At 44.6% G+C, this 23598-nt stretch overlaps 1 protein-coding gene across 1 annotated transcript in view; it reads right to left on the reverse strand.

Moving 5' to 3' along the window:
• Positions 1-17709: 17709 nt before the first annotated feature.
• The window catches only part of LOC139540319 (alpha-1,3-mannosyl-glycoprotein 4-beta-N-acetylglucosaminyltransferase C-like), a 30369-nt gene continuing 24480 nt past the window's right edge, over positions 17710-23598 (reverse strand). Inside the window, exons 2-4 of the mRNA XM_071344061.1 lie at positions 19395-19535; positions 19169-19304; positions 17710-19048 (exon numbers count right to left, since the gene is read on the reverse strand). Coding sequence (XP_071200162.1) covers positions 17907-19048; positions 19169-19304; positions 19395-19523 — 1407 coding nt within the window. The 5' untranslated portion in view covers positions 19524-19535 and the 3' untranslated portion in view covers positions 17710-17906. The remainder of the gene's footprint in view (positions 19049-19168; positions 19305-19394; positions 19536-23598) is intronic.

Here is a 23598-nt window from a genome sequence, read left to right on the forward strand (position 1 = left end):
ATTTTCCTCTCGCAAACACACCTGTGTTGTGAGCAAATGCCTGGTAACTTATGGATGGGTGAAATTATAACATGCAGTGTGATTTATTCAATTTTATTCGGAGTGGCTGTGGATCTGACTTTTCCCTGACCTTTTATTTTGAGCATTTTTCTCTCATGTGGCCAAAACTCAACAGTGCGCGCCACTAGGCAAAATACACAGGTAGGCTATGCTTCAGTTTGTTAACACCATCTGCTCTAAAATTCGCTCACTGTACGTCATTCTAAACGACACTGTAGGTTACTTCCTAACAACACTGTATAACTCAAGAAGATCTATTGTGCATATCCCCATGAAACGGATCATATTGAGATCAACTTGTTGGTATGCAGAGGCTGCATGAATGTTTCACCGATAAAACTTGGAAGAATTATCATTCACGATTGACAGTGAGAAATGTGAAGGGAAGGAGAACACAAAAATGTGTGCTTAAAGTAGAGGTAAAGAAACACATGCTCAGAAGCATTTAGCACTCTGGGGGAAAAAAGGACCGGGAAAAGTCATATGCACAGCTGCAGCCTATTTTATTTGACTAATGTGGTTGAGTGTTTCTTATGACGTCACCGGATGTCCCTGTCTGCTCCAGCTTGAGTACAGACACATGGAAGGAAATGTCCTATTGACACACACACGCACACAGTTATTTGTCACAAATAATTATATTCTTCTAGTAACCTGCTATTATCCCAATAAGTTACTATGGTAACTGTCTGATCTGATGTTCTTGTATTAGGGCCAAACCAGATGAACCCTGTACATTTGAAGACCCAAATATCAAGCCCAGAGGACCATATCTCAGGTAAAGTGGGAGCCACAGTAACAGTCATGGCTTTTAGGTAAATAGAGAGATTTGGTATAGGGTCTATGGATCTTGCTCTGTGTTGTCCCTTAAAGGGGCAGTGCGGTCAAAAACATGATTTTCCTGTGCTTTATATATTTCCACACTATGAGGTTGGAATAGTACAGTGAAATCATGAAACGTATGATAATGCACATTTAGTGTAAAAACAATTTCAGCTAGTTTGGCTGGGTGGGGTTTTTGGGCCGCCTGGTGATAAGTTAATTAGGCCAATAACAAAGAGAGTTTGCCCTCCTCTCTGCTGATAACAGGTAGTTTTCAGGTTACACATTCCTCACAGTAGGCTCATCCAATTAGGCCCCTCTCTCAGACCACTAAGAAATGATTTGATATTGAGATTTTTTTTTAAAACATTTCTTGCTGTGATTGTTAGCAAAAGAGCAATTTCTCAAGCAATAATTTTGCTAGGACTGCTGAGTGGGGAGGGAAAAACAGAAAATGAGCTGTTGTCGACAGAGGTATGGAACTCTCTTTCTATTAACTCATTTACCATCTGGTGACGTCACCAGGCGGACCAAAACTCCGTCCCACCTAAACAGGCTGAAATTTCAGGTGGTCTTTTCAAACAGCTCTTACACTAAAAGGTCATTATCAAAATGTTCACAATTTCACACTATTATTCCAACCTCATAATGTGTAAATATATATACAACATAGGAAATCACGTTTTTGACTGCACTGGCCCTTTAATCTCCTTATGTGTCTATTATCTTAGGTGCTGTTTAGTTTTCTGGTGCTGTCACGTTCCTGACCTGTTTTCTGTTGTTTTTGTATGTGTTAGTCGGTCAGGGCGTGAGTGTGGGTGGGCATTCTATGTTATGTGTTTCTATGTTGGTTAATGGGTGACCTGATATGGTTCTCAATTAGAGGCAGGTGGTTTTCATCTCCTCTGATTGAGAACCATATTAAGGTAGGTGGTTTCACATTGTTTGTTGTGGGTGGTTGTCTTCCGTGTCTGTGTATGTTGCGCCACACGGGACTGTTTCGGTTTGTTTGTTCGGTCGGTTTTTGTGTAGTCTATTTTCCTGTTCGTGCGTTCTTCGTGTTATGTACAGTAAGTTCTCAAGTTTAGGTCTGTCAACGTCGTTAATTGTTTTTGTAATTCTCTAGTGTTCTTCGTGTTTTTTGGGGTTTCGTTAAATAAATCATTATGTCAGATCACAATGCTGCGCTTTGGTCCAATCCCTACTCCTCCTCTTCAGATGAAGAGGAGGAGGAAAATCATTACAGAATCACCCACCAACCAAGGATCAAGCAGCGAGGGAAAACGCAGCAACAACGATCGCAGGATTTCTGGACTTGGGAGGAAATAATGGACGGAAAAGGACCCTGGGCTAAGGTTGGAGAGAATCGCCGCTTTCGGGAGGAGAAGGAGGCAGCCACAGCCCAGGAGCGGTGGTATGAGGAGGCAGCACGTAAGAGAAGCTGGAAGCCCGCGAGTACAACCCAAAAATTTCTTGGGGGGGGGGGGGGGGGGCTAAAGGGTAGTGTGGCGAAGTCAGGTAGGAGACCTGCGTACTTACCGTGGAGAGCGAGAGTACGGGCAGACACCATGTTACGCAGTAGAGCGCATGGTGTCTCCTGTACGCGTGCATAGCCCGGTTCGGTACATTCCAGCTCCACGTATCGGCCGGGCTAGATTGAGCATTGAGCCAGGTGCCATGAAGCCGGCTCAACGCGTCTGGTCTCCAGTGCGTCTCGGCTTACATGGCACCAGCCTTACGCATGGTGTCCCCGGTTCACCTACATAGCCCGGTGCGGGTTATTCCACCTCCCAGCACTGGTCGGGCGACGGGGAGCATACAACCAGGTAAGGTTGGGCAGGCTCAGTGCTCAAGGGAGCCAGTATGCCTGCAAGGTCCGGTATTTCCGGCGCCACCTCCCCGCTCCAGCACAGTACCACCAGTGCCTACACCACGCACCAGGCTTCCTGTGCGTCTCCAGAGCCCTGTACGCACTGTTCCTTCTCCCCGTACTCGCCCTGATGTGCGTGCCCTCAGCCCGGTACCACCAGTGCAGGTACCACGCACCAGGCCTACAGTGCGTCTCAGCCGGCCAGAGTCTGCCGTCTGCCCAGCGGCGCCTGAACTGCCCGTCTGCCCAGCGGCGCCTGAACTGCCCGTCTGCCCAGCGGCGCCTGAACTGCCCGTCTGCCCAGCGGCGCCTGAACTGCCCGTCTGCCCAACGCCGTCTGAACTGCCCGTCTGCCCAGCGGCGCCTGAACTGCCCGTCTGCCCAGCGGCGCCTGAACTGCCCGTCTGCCCAGCGGCGCCTGAACTGCCCGTCTGCCCAACGCCGCCTGAACTGCCCGTCTGCCCAACGCCGCCTGAACTGCCCGTCTGCCCAACGCCGCCTGAACTGCCCGTCTGCCCAACGCCGCCTGAACTGCCCGTCTGCCCAACGCCGCCTGAACTGTCCGTCTGCCCAGCGCTGCATGAACTGCCCGTCTGTACTGAGCCTTCAAAGCCGCCCGTCTGTACTGAGCCTGCAAAGCCGCCCGTCTGCCATGAGCCTTCAGAGCCGTCCGCCAGACAGGAGCCGCTAGAGCCTACCGCCAGACAGGAGCCGCTAGAGCCTACCGCCAGACAGGAGCCGCTAGAGCCTACCGCCAGACAGGAGCCGCTAGAGCCTTCCGTCAGACAGGAGCCGCTAGAGCCTTCCGTCAGACAGGAGCCGCTAGAGCCTTCCGTCAGCCAGCCATGACCAGCCAGAGCCGTCAGCCAGCCATGACCAGCCAGAGCCGTCAGCCAGCCATGACCAGCCAGAGCCGTCAGCCAGCCATGACCAGCCAGAGCCGTCAGCCAGCCATGACCAGCCAGAGCCGTCAGCCAGCCATGACCAGCCAGAGCCGTCAGCCAGCCATGACCAGCCAGAGCCGTCAGCCAGCCATGACCAGCCAGAGCCGTCAGCCAGCCATGACCAGCCAGAGCCATCAGCCAGCCATGACCAGCCAGAGCCGTCAGCCAGTCCGGAGCTGCCGTCCCTCAGTCCGGAGCTGCCGTCCCTCAGTCCGGAGCTGCCGTCCCTCAGTCCGGAGCTGCCGTCCCTCAGTCCGGAGCTGCCGTCCCTCAGTCCGGAGCTGCCGTCCCTCAGTCCGGAGCTGCCCCTTGTCCCGGTGCTGCCCCTTGTCCCGGTGCTGCCGTCCTTCAGTCCGGAGCTGCCGTCCTTCAGTCCGGAGCTGCAGTCCTTCAGTCCGGAGCTGCCCCTTATCTCGGTGTTGCCCCTTATCTCGGTGTTGCCCCTTATCTCGGTGTTGCCCCTTATCTCGGTGTTGCCCCTTATCTCGGTGTTGCCCCTTATCTCGGTGTTGCCCCTTATCTCGGTGTTGCCCCTTATCTCGGTGTTGCCCCTTATCTCGGTGTTGCCCCTTATCTCGGTGTTGCCCCTTATCTCGGTGTTGCCCCTTATCTCGGTGTTGCCCCTTAATTTAGGTGGGTTGAATAGGAGGGTGGTCATTCGGAGGGGGATACGGAAGCTGGGATTGACTATGGTGGGGTGGGGACCTCGCCCAGAGCCTGAGCCACCACCGTGGTCAGATGCCCACCCAGACCCTCCCCTGGACTTTTGGTGGTGCGTCCGGAGTACGCACCTTGAGGGGGGGGGGGGTTATGGCACGTTCCTGACCTGTTTTCTGTTGTTTTTGTATGTGTTAGTCGGTCAGGGCGTGAGTGTGGGTGGGCAGTCTATGTTTTCTGTTTCTATGTTGGTTTAATGGGTACCTGATATGGTTCTCAATTAGAGGCAGGTGGTTTTCATCTCCTCTGATTGAGAACCATATTAAGGTAGGTGGTTTCACATTGTTTGTTGTGGGTGGTTGTCTTCCGTGTCTGTGTATGTTGCGCCACACGGGACTGTTTCGGTTTGTTTGTTCGTTCGGTTTTTGTGTAGTCTATTTTCCTGTTCGTGTGTTCTTCGTGTTATGTAAGTTCTCAAGTTTAGGTGTGTCTACGTCGTTTATTGTTTTTGTAATTCTCTAGTGTTCTTCCTGTTTTTTTTGGTTTCGTTAAATAAATCATTATGTCAGATCACAATGCTGCGCTTTGGTCCAATCCCTACTCCTCCTCTTCAGATGAAGAGGAGGAGGAAAATCGTTACAGGTGCCAAAGAAAAGTGTGTGTAATTCCAAACTCAACCATGCCTTAACACATAAAGGACAACTTTATTGCCCTTGCCACCGTGCCAGAATGATTAATTCATTGTTTTTCCTGCGTGTACTGTAAGCCTGGTTGTCAGGCTGATTGTGTTATGTAATGTATAGTTATTTACTTTAGGCCGTTGCTTTTTACTTCAATGCATATTTTAAATGTATCTGTGATTCTTAATGTCATTGCTTGTTTTTGCGGGTCTAATTTCTATTGATAGATATGCAGCTTTGTGTTATTTTATGGCTATAGGGACAATGACCAATGTAGCCTATTGGTTGTGCTCCTAGATGAGCCATGCACAGTGCTCCGATTGTTCTGGCTGTCCACTTTGGTGGTGCTGAAATTGGCATCGCCGCTGAGTGGCGGTAGCCTTCTGTCCATGGTACTGAATCTATGGTCACGGCGTGGGCTGTTTTAATGAGCACATCTTGGGCTGCCAGTCTTCGTGGGGCTTCTCTTTCAACATCGCATGCTTTCTTGTGGGAAAACATACAGTTGTTGTGTATATGGCTACATTTCAGATAGGCCTACATTTTTGTACATTTTGAATGTCGCAGTAGTAGGACCAATACTGTGTGTAGCCTGCTAAAAGATGTAGGCAAATGTTCACTCATCATGAAAACGTCACAGCCTACTTTTTCGCCCCCTCCCTGCTCTCTTGCTATAGTGTGTGTGTGTGTGTGTGTGTGTGTGTGTGTGTGTGTGTGTGTGTGTGTGTGTGTGTGTGTGTGTGTGTGTGTGTGTGTGTGTGTGTGTGTGTGTGTGTGTGTGTGTGTGTGTGTTTATTAGAATGAAATGTCAGGAATTGTGAAAAACGTTGTTTAAATGTATTTGGCTAAGGTGAATGTAAACTTCCGACTTCAACTGTACACACACACACACACATCCTCACACCCTGTGCTGCTGCTTAAATTTGATATGATTTGTTACTACGACTACACTGCTGTTAATTGATTATTGATTGCCATTACAATTAGTGTCTACAGTGCCTTCAGAAAGTATTCGTACCCCTTGACTTATTCCACATTTTGATTGATTAAATAGATTTCTAACCCATCTACAAACAATACCCCATAATGACAAAGTGAAAATATGTTTTTAGAAATGTTTGCACATTTATTGAAAATGAAATACAGAAGTATCTCATTTACTTAAGTATTCACACCCCTGAATCAATACCTTTGGCAGAGATTACAGCTTTGAGTCACCTTGGGTATGTTTTCAGCAGTTTTGTACATCTGGATTTGAGGATTTCTTCCTGGCAGATTTTCTCATGCACGGTTAAGCTGGATGGGGAGCGGCGGTGAACAGTAATCTTCAAGTCTTTCCACAGATTTTCAATGGGATTCAAGTCTGGGCTTTGGCTGAGCCACTCAAGGACTTTCACATTCTTATTCTGAAGCCATTCCAGCATTGCTTTGGTTGTATGCTTGTGGTCATTGTACTGTTGGAACGTACATTTTCACCCCAGTCTAAGGTCGTTTGCACTCTGAAGCAGGTTCTCATCAAGGATTTGCCTGTATATGGCTCCATTCATTGTTCTTTCTATCCTTACCAGTCTCCCAGTCCCTGCTAAAAAGCATCCCCATAGCATGATGCTGCCACCACCATGCTCCACGGTAGGAATGGTGTTAGACGGGTGATGAGCTGTTCCTGGTGTTCTTCAGACATAGCACTTTGCATTCAGGCTAAAGAGTTCCATTTTTTGTCTTATCAGACCACAGAATCTTTTGCCTTGTGATCTGTCTTTATTTTTTCACCTGTTTTTCCCCCCAATTTTGTGGTATCCAATTGGTAGTTACAGTCTTGTCTCATCGCTGCAACTCCCGTACGGACTCGGGAGAGGCGAAGGTCGAGAGCCGTGTGTCCTCCGAAATACAACCCAACCAAGCCACACTGCTTCTTGACACAATGCCCACTTAACCCGGAAGCCAGCCACACCAACGTGTCGGAGGAAACACCGTGCACCTGGCGACAGTGTCAGCGTGCACTGCACCCGGCCCGCCACAGGAGTCGCTAGCGCGCGATGTGACAAGGACATCCATGCCGGCCAAACCCTCCCCTAAACCGGACGACACTGGGTCAATTGTGTGCAGCCCCATGGGTCTCCCGGTCGCGGCCGGCTAAAACAGAGCCTGGACTCGAACCCAGAATCTCTAGTGGCACAGCTAGCACTGCGATGCAGTGCTTTAGACCACTGCGCCACTCGGGAGGTTATCTCAGAGTCTTCCACGTGCCTTTTTGCAAACACTAGGCTTGCTGTCATGTCTCCCATAAACCCCAGATTGGTGATGTGCTGTTGTCCTTCTGGCAGGCTCTCCCATCTCAGCCAAGAAACTCAGAGTGGTCATTGGGTTCTTGGTCACCTCCCTGAGAAAGGTTCTTCTAGCCCGGTTTCTCAGTTTGGTCGGACGGCCAGCTCTAGGCATTGTCAGGGCAATTCCAAATGTTTTCAATTTTCCAATGATAGAGATCACTGTGCTCTTTGAAACTTTCAACAAAAATTGTTTCCCTTCCCCAGATATATCTAAGAAATACTGCCCTACAAAGGCAAAACGCAGTAACTGAAATCAGGCTTTGTAGTATCTGTCATATGACTGGTTTCACATTAGTCTTAAGTGATTATTAAGGTCAAATAGTTTTTTTCATTTAACCTTGATTTAACTTGGCAAGTCAGTTAAGGACAAATGCTTATTTACAATGACGGCCTACCGGGAAACAGTGGGTTTACTGCCTTGTTCAGGGGTAGAACAACAGATTTGTACCTTGTCAGCTGCTCTGGGATTCAATCCAGCAACCTTTTGGTTACTAGCCCAACACTCTAACCACTAGGCTACCTGACGCCCCAAAATATGTGTTATTCATATTTACAATTCCCTTATCCAAGCAAATTACTAATTTACTACAGTACCAGTCAAAAGGAGTGTGCAAAGCTGTCATCAAGGCAAAGGGTAAGGCTACTTTGAAGAATCTCAAATATAACATATATTTTGATTTGTTTAACACTTCTTTTGGTTACTACATGATTCCATATGTGTTATTTCATAGTTTAGATGTCTTCACTATTATTCTACCACATAGAAAATAGTTTTTTAAAAACCCTGGAATGTGTAGGTGTGTCCAAACTTTTGACTGGTACTGTAGCTCTTATCAACTTGTACATTCCAGTGTATGGAAAATGGTGTTATTTCTATCGAACAAAATCAAGTAGATGCTTTTTCCTCTTGGAACTGGTAAGTTCGCTAGACCTCATTCATGGTTTCCTCGCGCGTAAAGCTGGTGGATGTATTAGGGAATTAGGTCAAGGTCAGAATATGGTGTATCTGTAGACACACCTCTGCCACACCGTCATTTATTCGATCTCCACCCAAAACGAATAGCACGCTATTCTCATGTTTAAATTCAAGGTCCGAATACACGTAGAGAGAAAAGTGCATAAAAAGGGAATGAAGCAGCGCTTAACTCGGGTCAGAATCGGGCCCAAAATGACTACTCACTTGAGGATAGTACAGTACATAAACATTGAATGTTATGATCCCGGTGGTCAAGTCTTGAGGGGGTAAAGCTGCCATCTAACCCCTTTTTCCCACAATGAAACAATTTTTCTCCGCGAATGATTAACATAATGTTTGTTATTAATGATTTCAAGTGTTATGTAAATCAATTCAAAGAAAATCTATTTGGCAAATAGTATTTTCTGCTTTGTGTTCAGTAGACCCGTCTACTGATAGATTTGTTTTTCCTGTTCATGACTCATTTTCAAATCAAATTTTATTGGTCACATACACATATTTAGCAGATGTTATTGCGGGTGTGGCAAAATCTTGCAGTGGGCCTGAAGCACAGGGACCTGACCAATCGCTTCGGCGACTGCCAATCCACCGTGAGCCAGATCATCACTTCCTGTATTGCCTGCATGGCACCGCCTCCATCTGGATGTAACCAGAGTATCTAAGCCCACCTGCCCTTGGAATTCAAGGACTTCGCAGATACCCAGGTTCTGGTCGACTTCACAGAATTCCGCTGCCACACACCATCTTCCTCTACACAGACGACACCATTCTGTATACAGTGGGGAGAACAAGTATTTGATACACTGCCGATTTTGCAGGTTTTCCTACTTACAAAGCATGTAGAGGTCTGTAATTTTTATCATAGGTACACTTCAACTGTGAGAGACGGAATCTAAAACAAAAATCCAGAAAATCACATTGTATGATTTTTAAGTAATTAATTTGCATTTTATTGCATGACATAAGTATTTGATACATCAGAAAAGCAGAACTTAATATTTGGTACAGAAACCTTTGTTTGCAATTACAGAGATCATACGTTTCCTGTAGTTCTTGACCAGGTTTGCACACACTGCAGCAGGGATTTTGGCCCACTCCTCCATACAGACCTTCTCCAGATCCTTCAGGTTTCGGGGCTGTCGCTGGGCAATATGGACTTTCAGCTCCCTCCAAAGATTTTCTATTGGGTTCAGGTCTGGAGACTGGCTAGGCCACTCCAGGACCTTGAGATGCTTCTTACGGAGCCACTCCTTAGTTGCCCTGGCTGTGTGTTTCGGGTCGTTGTCATGCTGGAAGACCCAGCCACGACCCATCTTCAATGCTCTTACTGAGGGAAGGAGGTTGTTGGCCAAGATCTCGCGATACATGGCCCCATCCATCCTCCCCTCAATACGGTGCAGTCGTCCTGTCCCCTTTGCAGAAAACCATCCCAAAAGAATGATGTTTCCACCTCCATGCTTCACGGTTGGGATGGTGATCTTGGGGTTGTACTCATCCTTCTTCTTCCTCCAAACATGAAGAGTGAAGTTTAGACCAAAAAGCTCTATTTTTGTCTCAACAGACCACATGACCTTCTCCCATTCCTCCTCTGGATCATCCAGATGGTCATTGGCAAACTTCAGACGGGCCTGGACATGCGCTGGCTTGAGCAGGGGGACCTTGCGTGCGCTGCAGGATTTTAATCCATGACGGCGTAGTGTGTTACTAATGGTTTTCTTTGAGACTGTGGTCCCAGCTCTCTTCAGGTCATTGACCAGGTCCTGCCGTGTAGTTCTGGCTGATCCCTCACCTTCCTCATGATCATTGATGCCCCACGAGGTGAGATCTTGCATGGAGCCCCAGACCGAGGGTGATTGACCATCATCTTGAACTTCTTCCATTTTCTAATAATTGCGCCAACAGTTGTTGCCTTCTCACCAAGCTGCTTGCCTATTGTCCTGTAGCCCATCCCAGCCTTGTGCAGGTTTACAATTTTATCCCTGATGTCCTTACACAGCTCTCTGGTCTTGGCCATTGTGGAGAGGTTGGAGTCTGTTTGATTGAGGTTGTGGACAGGTGTCTTTTATACAGGTAACGAGTTCAAACAGGTGCAGTTAATACAGGTAATGAGTGGAGAACAGGAGGGCTTCTTAAAGAAAAACTAACAGGTCTGTGAGAGCCGGAATTCTTACTGGTTGGTAGGTGATCAAATACTTATGTCATGCAATAAAATGCAAATTAATTACTTAAAAATCATACAATGTGATTTTCTGGATTTTTGTTTTAGATTCCGTCTCTCACAGTTGAAGTGTACCTATGATAAAAATTACAGACCTCTACATGCTTTGTAAGTAGGAAAACCTGCAAAATCGGCAGTGTATCAAATACTTGTTCTCCCCACTGTACTTCTGGCCCTTCTTTGGACACTGTGTTAACTTCTTTGGGATAGGGGGCAGTATTCAGAAGTTTGGATGAATGAGGTGCCCAAAGTAAACTGCCTGTTACTCAGGCCCAGAAGCTAGGATATGCATATAATTGGTAGCATTGGATAGACACTCTGAAGTTTCTAAAACTGTTAATATTGTCTGTGGGTATAACAGAACTGATTTGGCAGGCGAAACCCCGAGGACAATTCATCCAGAAAAAAAATAATTCAGCTCACCTCTGATTACAATGGCTGGGAATGGGAATATAAAAGGAAGTCCTCCCAGATTGCAGTTCCTAGGGCTTCCACTAGATGTCAACAGTCTTTAGAAAGAGTTTCAGGCTTGTTTTTTGAAAAATGAATGTAGAATGTAGTTGTAGAATGTAGTTTTTCTAAGTGGCTCCCATTTTGGCTGTAGTGTTTGTAGCGCGTTCCGGTGAGTGAGCATACTTCGTTATTTATCTCCGGTAATGATCTACGGTATTCTCCGTCTTAAATCTTATAGTTTATTTACATAATAGGGTACCTGAGGATTGATTAGAAACGTTGTTTGACTTGTTTATAAGAAGTTTATTGGTAATTTAAGGGATTAATTTTGTATGTATTTTGAACGAGGGAAACCGGTGGATTACTGAGTCAAGCACACCATTGAAACTTACTTTTTTAGGATGTAAAGAAGGACTTTATCGAACAAAAGTACCATTTGTTATGTAGCTGGGACCCTTGGGATTGCAAAAAGATGAAGATCTTCAAAGGTAAGTGATTTAGTTTATCGCTATTTCTGACTTTCGTGAAGCATCTGCTTGGTTGGAAAATGTTTGTGGCGCGCTCTGGTGAGTGCGCGCATTTGGTTATTTATCTCCGGTATTGAATAATCTATTCTCCGTCTTAAATGTTATCATTTATTTACATATTAGGGTACCTGAGGATTGATTAGGAACGTTGTTTGACATGTGTGGACCAAGTTTATTGGTAACGTTTGGGATTAATTTTGTATGCATTTTGAACAAGGGGAAACTGGTGGATTATTGAATGAAGCGCGCCAAATAAACTGAACTTTTTGCGATATAAAGAAGGACTTTATTGAACAAAAGGACCATTTACTATGTAACTGGGACCCTTGTGATTGCAACCAGATGAAGATCTTCAAAGGTAAGGGATTTATTTTATCGCTATTTCTGACTTTCGCGATGTATCTGCTTTGTTGGAAAATGTTTTTAGTGCTTTTGTATGCGGGGCGCTGTCCTCAGATAATCGCATGGTGTGCTTTCGCTGTAAAGCCTTTTTTAAATCTGACAACGCGGATGGATTAACAAGAAGTTAAGCTTTTAAATGATGTATGACAATTGTATTTTCATGAATGTTTAATATTACGATTTCTGTCATTTGAATTTGGCGCTCTGCAATTTCACCGGATGTTGCCGAGGTGTGCCGCTAGCGGCACGTCTAGCCCAAATAAGTTTTAACTAAGCTCCAGATGACCTTCAATGCCATACAACTCTCCTTCCACCGCCTCCAACTGCTCTTAAATGCAAGTAAAACTAAATGCATGCTCTTCAACCAATCGCTGCCCGCACCTGCCCGCCCATCCGACTAGCATCACTACTCTGGACGGTTCTGACTTAGAATATGTGGACAACTACAAATACCTAGTTGTGTTTTTAGACTGTAAACTCTCCTTCCAGACTCACATTAAGCATCTCCAATCCAAAATTAAATCTAGAATCGGCTTCCTATTTCGCAACAAAGCATCCTTCACTCATGCTGCCAAACATACCCTCGTAAAACTGACCATCCTACCGATCAGGGGCGAAAATCTGATATCAACCTTGGAGGGGACAATTACATTACATTTTCTCAAGAGCAATTCCTGAGGGGGACACCAAAAGTAGTGCTGTAACACATAGCATACGTTGTTATATGTTAAATGTATATTGAGGAACCATAATTCCTACAACTGGATAATTGATAGGTACAGTAGTTAACTGAAGGGTTTCCCCAACTTGTTCAAATGTTTAAATCATTATAATTCTACTACTAATAATAGTTATAGCAGTGCTCCTTACCAGTCCAGTATGTATGCAGGTATTCGTACTTACAACCAGCAATATCAAGAAAGGTCAGTAGGTGACAATGGTACTGTACACTGTATGGGTGTAATTTTCATAAATACAATGAACATGGTGTGATCACATCTAAAAGAATCTCCATTGAGAACAATGACAAAGTTGGTCTCCGTATTGAATTTACCTTTTAATTTGACTTTTTCTGATACATTTATATAGTCATTAAATATGTGCACCTGGCCTGAGTCTAATACAATATCTTTGCAAGAACAAAAAGCTTAAAATAAGTACAGTTCTAAAAGCAAAATAACTACTTCAATGAAAAACCCAAATAAATCAAACAAAATATCCTTCAGTCAGTCTCAACTCTTCAAACAGCAGCTATGGACAAGTATGTCGCACAAAGTATGCAATTTTAAATAAAATAACATGAAATAAATAATTTGTAAATGTACTGAAAACTACTAAACAAAAGAACAAATATCAATTACACCAGGGGTTCTCAAACAGGGGTCCATGGACTAATTGCAAGGGGTCTGTGAAATAAAAAAAGTGTAATGAATGTAGTCAGTACCACAAGATTTCCAGTAAGTTTACATATAATATAGAGGGGGTGGAGGTCCCTGAGGACCGCTCAAAACCTTGCCTGCCTTGCCTCAAAATATGCAGGGGTTCCAGTACCCCAAAAAGGTTGAGAACCACTGCTATACACACTACTGAACAAAAGAACCGAGCATATGTTTGCGGGTTTCCTCAACACATCAGTTGCCACTTTCGCAATGCCCTCGCCTGTTGTCTCCGACACCCTGTATAGCCCAATAAACTCCTTGTGAGGGACATGGTCATGGTCAACATAACGCAGACAGACATTCTCCTGTTCAGCACCAGAGACATCTTGAGTACCATCAACAATTAATGAAAATTGTACAATCGGAAGAGACCTAATCTCAGCTGCAATGCCTCGAATGACTATTGGCCATGATGTTCAGAATTTCATTCTGTGCTTTGGGGCCTGTGTACATTGTGGTACGCTCTGTTAACCACTTCAGTAAAATGGGATCATCCTCTGCTGCCCTAAGTTTCAAAATCTGGTATAAATTCCCACTGTCATCCGTGTGGCCTCTAAAGGCTTGTCCCTGTCTTACTACATGCCGCACCGAACTAACAATTTTCATCAAGCAATGCCTTGCGTCATCCTGCTGTTTACCCCACGCACTGGATAACTGGACACTGATTGGATTTAGCTGGTGTGCTGTTACAATTACAAAGTGGCGGTGGGTTTGGCAGTTTTGATGTGCTGTGAATTTTTCAATGGCTTTTCTCCAGTTCCTAAATCCTGCACTAATGAAGGCAGCATCTGCTCTTTGGCCAAAAGATGGCTGGCTTGAAAACCCTTGGCTACAGTGAAAACACAACACTCCTTTTATTGATGGATTATAATGTAGCCAGGGGAAATCGCGAAACCATCTCTCTTGAAACGTCAACACTCTGTTGGCAAGAGTTTGCGGTTCTATAAATTGTGGGTGTGGCTGATATGGTTTTGTGCCATCACTGTGGTAACTGGACAATGCTGTGCCACTGTCCCCTATACTGGTGCTGCTGGCAACAAGGGTGACACTTGGTCCTGCCGTGGCTGTGACACTGTCCTCTGAAGTCTCTCTCCCTGGCTCTTTCCCTTTCACCACCCTAACTGACTCACAGTCTGTCTCCTAGAAAATAAATAAGGTGTTTGCCGTACTCCTAACTACCGGTACCCAAAACTACACAATTAATCACAACAGCAATACCATTGCCGTAAACAAATCTTAGTTTAGTCACCAGTTTAAGTTGAGAGTGGGGGTATCCATGGCATTTTCCAATTATGTCCCTATTTTACAAGTCAAAAAAATTGAGAACCTTTCATAATGTTGCCAAACAAAGTCTCAACAAACTTACCTGAGACTCCCTGTCTCTGCCAATCTGTCCCTGCATATCTGTCCCCAGCTCTGCTGTCTGTGTGCCATCTGTTGCCTGCTCTGCCTAATGACATCATTGTGGAACATTTCCATTAGCATTTCACTTCTTTCTTATGAACATTTTATCAACTAGTCTTTGAGATTAGGCTACTAGAGTTCTTACTATGCGTTTTGGTGTACTGACAAATACTCTGATGTCCGTCTTCTTACTTTTTTCTGCCATTTTTCTACCTGGCTGGCTGGCCTAGCTGCACACACACACATTTACACAACACATGCTGCAACCTTTTGTACTTTTAATAGTTTGTTTCATATTGGCTGGCTTCCAACAATAGCTGAATTTGTAAAGCTAACGAGCACCAATTCCGTTTCTGTGTGTTTGCTATAATCTTTGCTACCTGGTTAAATAAAGGTGAAATAAAAAAAATAAAAAAAAGTTCACTAGCGACAATTTATCTTTCGCAACGAGACCATTATATATATTTAAGACAATGGTAGAAGAGAGTGTAATTCTGTTCTGTTCAGTTTGGACTTCAGTTTATCGCTAACCTTATCACAGGGACGTCGAAGCACTACAGCTGCATGCTGATCTTGGAATGAACTGACGATAGCAAAGATTCCATCTTTGACGACGCCACATAAATGGAATAGGTACTAGCTAGCTTGATAGTTAATGTTTGCTTTAGTTTGCGCGCTAGCTCTGCAAATTCAGCTAGTGTGTGAACCCTGCCAACATAAAAATAAATAAATAACATTGCTATGGACCTGCTATGGATTGACTGGATTAACCTCACGTCAGTTATGTACATGTCCCTTTCGGACAGTAGGTACGTACCCTCTATTACCTTGCCAGCTAAAGAACTGGCAGTGGATCAAACCATTGTGAGGCAAAGGGCGGGGGGGGTCGCAATCTTTTGAAACTTAAAAACGCGCTATTAAGTGTCTATAATCAGCACAAGTGCTTTCATTGCGTATTATTAATATTATTGAAATGACATAGTTATGTTTACAGTGATATATTGGGGGGGACAAATCATATTTTTCCCAAGATGGGGGGGTCGTGTCCCCCCCGTCCCCCCTGGGATTTCCGCCTATGCTACCGATCCTCGACTTCGGCGATGTCATTTACAAAATAGCCTCCAACTCTACTCAACGAATTGGATGCAGTCTATCACAGTGCCATCCGTTTTGTTACCAAAGCCCCATATACCACCCACCATTGCGACCTGTACGCTCTCGTTGGCTAGCCCTCGCTTCATACTCGTCGCCAAACCCACTGGCTCCAGGTCATCTACAAGTCTCTGCTAGATAAAGCCCCGCCTTATCTCAGCTCACTGGTCACCATAGCAGCACCCACCCGTAGCACGCGCTCCAGCAGGTATATCTCACTAGTCACCCCCAAAGTCAATTTCTCCTTTGGCCGCCTTTCCTTCCAGTTCTCTGCTGCCAATGACTGGAACGAACTGCAAAAATCACTGAAGCTGGAGACTCATATCTCCCTCACTAGCTTTAAGCACCAGCTGTCAGAGCAGCTCATAGATCACTGCACCTGTACATAGCCCATCTGTAATATAGCCCATCCAACTACCTCATCCCCATACTGTATTTATTTATTTATCTTGCTCCTTTGCACCCCAGTATCTCTACTTGCACATTCATCTTCTGCACATCAATCACTCCAGTGTTTAATTGGTATATTGCAATTACTTCGCCACCATGGCCTATTTATTGCCTTACCTCCCTTATCCTACCTCATTTGCACACACTGTATATAGATCTTTTTCTACTATATTATTGACTGTATGTTTGTTTATTCCATGTGTAACTCTGTGTTGTTGTATGTGTCGAACTGCTTTGCTTTATTCTTGGCCAGGTCGCAGTTGTAAATGAGAACTTGTTCTCAACTAGCCTACCTGGTTAAATAAAGGTGAAGTATATATATATATTTTTAAATTAGCGGTACAGTGAAGAGTCTTCCTCCACCTTCAATGGGATGGTGGGGATGGCAACACATGGCGCGGTCATGTTTGTATCTGTACTTTATCCTGGATCTGTAAAGTGACAAGGAGATATTCCTGCAATGTGGAATTGTTCCCTTACTCACCTCAGACACAGACATTGCAACGTCCACTGGCCAACTTCCTGGTAAAATTGCACCCAGATGCCAGCAGGGTGCAAAGGGGAAGGAGGGTGAGACATGGATCATTGCAAAGCTGAGGGGAATGGTAGAGTGGACGAAGCGGAGAGTCAAAGGCCACAAGCTTGTTCGAGACCGTGCTCCCCCTGTACCTCTCAGATACCATGAATCAACTGTTCACAGTGGCATGCCTGCTGGTCTACAACCAACATGAACAACTATCAACAATTAAAGCGCCATGGTACAGGTGGAAAGGAAGTGAGGGGGGAGTTGGGCATCTTGTTCCGTCTACTCCTCTCTGACCAGATACTGTACTGCTGGAAGTGATTTTGAAGAACCAGCAGGGGGCACTCCTCTCCTCTCACTGCTAAAGTAGAAACCAATGCCGCACAAATTATGCAGATGTTCGACCAATGTTCAAGTGCTTCGTTAAGTTGTTGCACTTTCTGTAGAACTATTTGTCTAAACTAACCTTTCCTTTCCTGAGAAGATTTCATTTTGTTGGAGGGTCGTTCGTAGAGAAAAAGTTTAATGTAATTCCAGGAGAACCAAACATCATCCAATTCACTGTAAATACTATATGTGTAGAGAAAGAAAGATCTACCTCATTCCTTTGAGTGTAATGCACTGTATGACAGCTCCTCGGAAGATGTGAAAAAGCAGGTGTGACGTTCTCCACTTGAAAAGTATCACAGTCATCTTTTAACACTTGCCTCTGTGTAATTGTTGCTATTTAAGGAAATGCATGAGTGTATTTTCTGTAAACCTGTGAAAAACACATATTTGATCATTTCTCTTTTAGAAACCCAAACACAATTGTCTGCATTTTATTTTATGAAAAACATACAATGTTGACAACCCAATAGTCTAATTGTTTCAAATTCTAAAAAAATGTAGGCTACTGTATGCAAAGTATAAAGGAATATAAACCATACAGCATCCAATATAATCAATATATATAAATGAATACAACACTTTAGTCCAGATGGTATGGGCCTTCTGTGCCAACTATGTCGTCCACAGACTTATTCTCCTAATAATCAGCCATTCTTTCTGACTGGCAGTCACCACAATACGTACACACTGGATGTCAAAGGCAATCTTGTGGTCCACGTCTTGAACCTCAATGTTGCCATTTTTAAACTCCCCTAACGTGATGTAGGAAGAACACTGCCTTCCTCTCTTTGTACCCACCAGCTTCTCTCCTACTTCCAGAGCTCCATGGTGCAGGATATCGTTCTGACGATCGTCCGTTCCTGTCAAGATTTTGATATTGCTAATATTGCTTGGTTCGTGAAAGACAATGACAAAGAAGTCTCCGGTAGAGGGAGGTTTCCCCCAAAAGTATTCGTCCACACTGCTATAAGCCTTTGTGGCGTCATAGTTTTCAAATACATTAATGTTTGTGTACAGGCTGGCAGGAGGGTTGTCAGGGATGTCAATAAAGTCTTCTTCGAAGTCATCATCCTTCAACTTGTTCTCTGCTCCCTTATATGAGGAGTAGTAGCCCATGTGCTGGAACAGAGAGGGCTTGAAGCGGATCACATCTTTCTGGGCCAACAGGCCCCGGAAGTGAATAAGGAGCCAGTCGCAAGGCATCTCCTGGTAGAACATGAGCAGGAAGTGAACCAGGCGCGGCAGGTCTCTTGAGTGGTAGAGCTTCCCTATGTAGCCAAGCTTGGAGAACTCCAACATCACCCAGTACGAGCCTTCCCTGGAGGTGACCACCTTCTTCAGGGATGTCAGAAAGTTCCGTGAGCAGCGGACATCATCCTCCAGCATCATGTAGAAATCAGAGAGGTTGGTGCAGAAGTTGAGGAGGAAGGCGTAGTCCACGTTCTGCTTGGAGCGGAAGCGTACCCTGTCCTCTGGGTCGTTGTAGTTCCTTTTCAGCCCATCCAGTGATGGGTAGTACTCCTCAGGGGCATGGATCACCAGGAGATGCCCAGTGATGATGTGGTGGGCAAACTTCCTGGAGATGTCCTGCACCAGGTTTTCACACCAGGCCAGGTCAAAGTCCGCCAGGTGAACCACTACCACGATCTCTTTCAGTTCCTCATAACTGGACTGGTCAAAAATGGATTTGATCGTTTCCATGAGGTAATTCCCTTTTTTTCTTTTCACAGATGACAACCCGATGGTTAGATATTCTGTAAACACAAACATTGATATGATTCCAAATCAAATTCTTTTTGAACACATCATTGAGTTTCTGGATAAAATACATACTATGTGTATCTCTACGTATCTAAAATAAAAGGTATATTTACTTTTTCGGGGCAGTGGATTCCCAGCGAGGTAACGGTATGTGACGTTTATGGTTCCAGAGAAATTTGTGAGGTCTCTGAAGTTGTGAACATATCTCTCAGAGTTTGAAGGATGCATCAGCTGTCTTTTACCCGCCTCCTAAAAAAAAAAGACTATATTGTTACTCAAATGTAAAATACAAAATATGTCATAGGAAGGAAGATCCAGAGACAGCCAATAATAACCTACCAAGACGTATCCATCCTCCATGTACAGGTTGAAGAACAGAAGACATGTGATCAGGATCCCCAGGAAGGGGATGGTGGAGCGTTTACGGAAACACCTCATCTTGTCCAAGGACTTCCACACCAGCCTCATGATGGAGACACACTTCAGGTAGGACAGAAAAGAAAAAGGTTTGAACAAATCATCATTATCATTCTCTGTTTACAGTGTAGGTAGGCGATATTGATATCAATCCAGTATTGTCGAATGTACACTGTCTGTGTGAGTGCACATACTGTACAGAACTGCCTGTGCCATAAGTTTGTTGATGTGCTTGTTTGAAGTCAGCAGTATGCATATGAAATGTATATATATAAACTGTGTGTGTGTGTGTGTGTGTGTGTGTGTGTGTGTGTGTGTGTGTGTGTGTGTGTGTGTGTGTGTGTGTGTGTGTGTGTGTGTGTGTGTGTGTGTGCGCGCGCGCGCGCACGTCTGTGTGTGATGGGCACTGAACCATACACACACTTATACGGTGTGTTGCAGAATAAGGCCCTCCATCTCCAGCCCTCCCCAGTGAGCCTCTGGTGGAGCGCTAACCTGGGTCAAAGTGCTAAATGCTGAGAAGGGCCTGGGAGAGGCTCGCTCACACAATCATTTCTCACGCCTCCAGTCTTCATTATTCTCGCCACTGATGGAACCGCAAAGCCTCTGATGTTTCTCTCTGACCTTAAAAGTAAATACCCAGATAACACTCTGGATCAAAAGCCTTATTGAATAGGAACATATCTTTTCCATGTAGCACAGCAGTTGGGAGAGAGAGAGAGAGAGAGAGAGAGAGAGAGAGAGAGAGAGAGAGAGAGAGAGAGAGAGAGAGAGAGAGAGAGAGAGAGAGAGAGAGAGAGAGAGAGAGAGAGAGAGAGAGAGAGAGAGAGAGAGAGAGAGAGAGAGAGAGAGAGAGAGAGAGAGAGAGAGAGAGAGAGAGAGAGAGAGAGAGAGAGAGAGAGAGAGAGAGAGAGAGAGAGAGAGAGAGAGAGAGAGAGAGAGAGAGAGAGAGTGAACCTGGAAGTGTTGCTGAGAGACTTGCGGTATATTTGTAGCAATATGAGCTGTACTATTGCAAGGGTTTCACCTGAAAATGTTCTGTAACGTATAAACAGCCTCTGAGATGAATTTATGCTGACAGGAAGAAATTGATCGTACTCTGCCTATAAAAAAACATAATATTGAAGAGGTGAATATATTCCTTCCAGACAACTAACTGGTCTCTCTTGCCTCGGAGCAGAAGCTCGTGTTTAGAATTCAGCGTGTGCATGCACACCAGCCGAGCTCCACCTTAGGCTCATTTCCTAACAATTTCCAAGCTTCCTTTAAAATTACACTGTTGCCGTGAATCCATTCGCAACACAGAATGATAAAAAGCCATTTAATCGTATGTGAAATGGCAGCTCAATGCGGCTAATGAGACGCCATTTTAATAAGCGGGTATGTTGTACAACAAAGCCATTTGGTAAACAATATTGTTAATTTGTTTGATGACATGCAGACAACATATGTAGCAGCCTAGATGCCTGTCTGTTTCTGCATCAGCCAAGTTGTTGTTGCCTTGTCAGACAAATTACATGGGATACAGGCAACAGAGCCGAGACTGTAAAAAGATTCAGAGAAAATATTGCATTCAATATGCTCAAAGCAAAGAATCAATGTATTCTGTAAACATCATCGATGTTGGTAGATAAGGGGCTATATTTCAGCTACTGTAGGTTATGGTATGGGTGAAGATGCCAAGACAAGTGTACAAATCTTAAGTGTTGAGGGCAAGGAGTTGGGTTCTCATCAACTTTTAAACAGCATTGCTTTCAGAAGAAAACAAATCTGCTTGTGACTGGACGTTTTCCGACTGCATCTCTGCCCTGTTGACTGTGTTTACTTATTAATCAAGGAAGAAGGCTGCTAGGTCTCCGACATAGGACCCCAGCAGTTATCCCCTTCCTGCTTCTGGACAAGAGGGGCCGACCCCATTTAAAGATGCATGGGGACCAGTGAGTTGAGGTTTAACGTTCTCAAAGCTCTCTTCAAATATTCATGCCCAACACTATGTATGCGGTCGCCAGCACACGGAGTTAATGTATCGCTATCCACTGATGCATTGGAGGTTGGAACACTGAAGACGATGCCAACCAAGGAGAGAAGAGCTTCCCTGCTGTGTTGAATCTCCAGTTTGATCACTAAACCCATCATTTAAAAAAAACAAGATATTCCAAGTGACAGTTACATCATCTCTGTAACAACGACAAGTAGCCAATACACAACCCCTCTCTTCAACCAACCCGCTCAGCTCCTTGATATAAGAGGGCTTTTATTGGAAGTACGATGACATATACCATCCATAGCCTATGATATCCAACGTACTGTATGATCATAAAATAGGAGCATCCTGTCCATAAGTCACTTATTCACTTAGCTGTGGTTCATCAAAATGTCCACATCTCTCCCCTTTCATCTCACCACATTCTAATGGCAGTGATGCTGAAAGTGGTTACTGTGTCATTGAGTGTCCTCGGTGCTGCTGGGCTGTGACTGTGGCAGCGTCCATTTTGTCACGTTGTTTTATTGCCGTCTCAGATTGGAAATGCATGGGCGATTATTTCCTTGTGATCAGGATGAGTGATGATGGGCACTGAGCCTAGCCCGGCCTGCTCTTTCTCTACTCTCGTTTGTGTGGGCTGTCAAAGCTCAGCTGGCGGAAGGAGAAATCGATGATCTGGGTTAGGGGACATGTCATTTTGTGTTATTGTGTCTTGGGGAAAGCTTCCATATGTCACTAATAATAATAGGAGTGACTATTGAGACAACAAAGATGATGAAATAGGGAAGGAAGATGGGGTACTTCTTCCAAATGGTATGTATATCATTATATCCCTCAGACATGCACACTGGTATGAGGAATTGGAAATGAAGCTGAGATTGGCTGGCCAATATGTACAGTACCAGTCAAAAGTTTGGACACACCTATTCATTCCAGGGTTTTTCTTAATTTTTACTATTTTCTACATTGTAGAATAATAGTGAAGACATCAAAACTATGAAATAACACATATTGAAACATGTAGTAACCAAAAAACTGTTAATCAAATCAAAATAGATTTTATATTTGAGATTCTTCAAAGTAGCCACCCTTTGCCTTGATGACAGCTTTGCACACACTTGGCATTCTCTCAACCAGCTTCATGAGGTAGTCACCTGAAATGCATTTCAATTAACAGGTGTGCCTTGTTAAACGTTAATTTGTGGAATTTGTTTCCTTAATGCGTTTGAGCTAATAATTTGTGTTCTGACAAGGTAGGGGTGGTATACAGAAGATAGCCCTATTTGGTAAAATACCAAGTCCATATTATGGCAAGAACAGCTCAAATAATCAAAGAGAAACGACAAAATTCATTACTTGAAGGTCAGTCAATCTGGAAAAAACATCAAGCGCTATGAGGAAACTGTCTCTCATGAGGACCGCCACAGGAAAGGAAGACCCAGAGTTACCTCTGCTGCAGAGGACAATTACAATTAGAGTCATTAGAGTTAACTGCACCTCAGATTGCAGCCCAAATAAATGCTTCACAGAGTTCAAGTAACAGACACATCTCAACATCATATGTTCAGAAAATACTGAGTGAATCAGGCCTTCATGGTTGAATTGCTGCAAAGAAACCACTACTAAAGGACATCAATGAGAAGAAGAGACTTGCTTGGGCAAGAAACACGAACAATGGCATTTAGACCAGTGGAAATCTGTCCTTTGGTCTGATGAGTCCAAATTTGAGGTTTTCGGTTCCAACCGCCATGTCTTTTTGTTAGATACAGGGTAGGTGAACAGATGATGTCTGCATGTGTGGTTCCAACCATGAAGCATGGAGTAGGAGGTGTGATGGTGTGGGGGTGCTTTACTGGTGACACTGTCTGTGATTTATTTAGAATTCAAGGAACACTTAACCAGCATGGCTACCACAGCATTCTGCAGCGATACACCAACCCATCTGGTTTGTGCTTAGTGGGACTATCATTTTGTTTTTCAACAGGACAATGACCCAACACACCTCCAGGCTGTGTAAGAGCTATTTGACCAAGAAGGAGAGAGTGGAGTGTTGCATCAGATGACCTGGCCTCCTAAATCACCCGACCTCAACCCAGTTGAGATGGTTTGGGATGTGTTTGACCACAGAGTGAAGGAAAAGCA

This window comes from Salvelinus alpinus, chromosome 15, assembly GCF_045679555.1.
Source record: "Salvelinus alpinus chromosome 15, SLU_Salpinus.1, whole genome shotgun sequence".
NCBI classification, from domain to species: domain Eukaryota; kingdom Metazoa; phylum Chordata; class Actinopteri; order Salmoniformes; family Salmonidae; genus Salvelinus; species Salvelinus alpinus.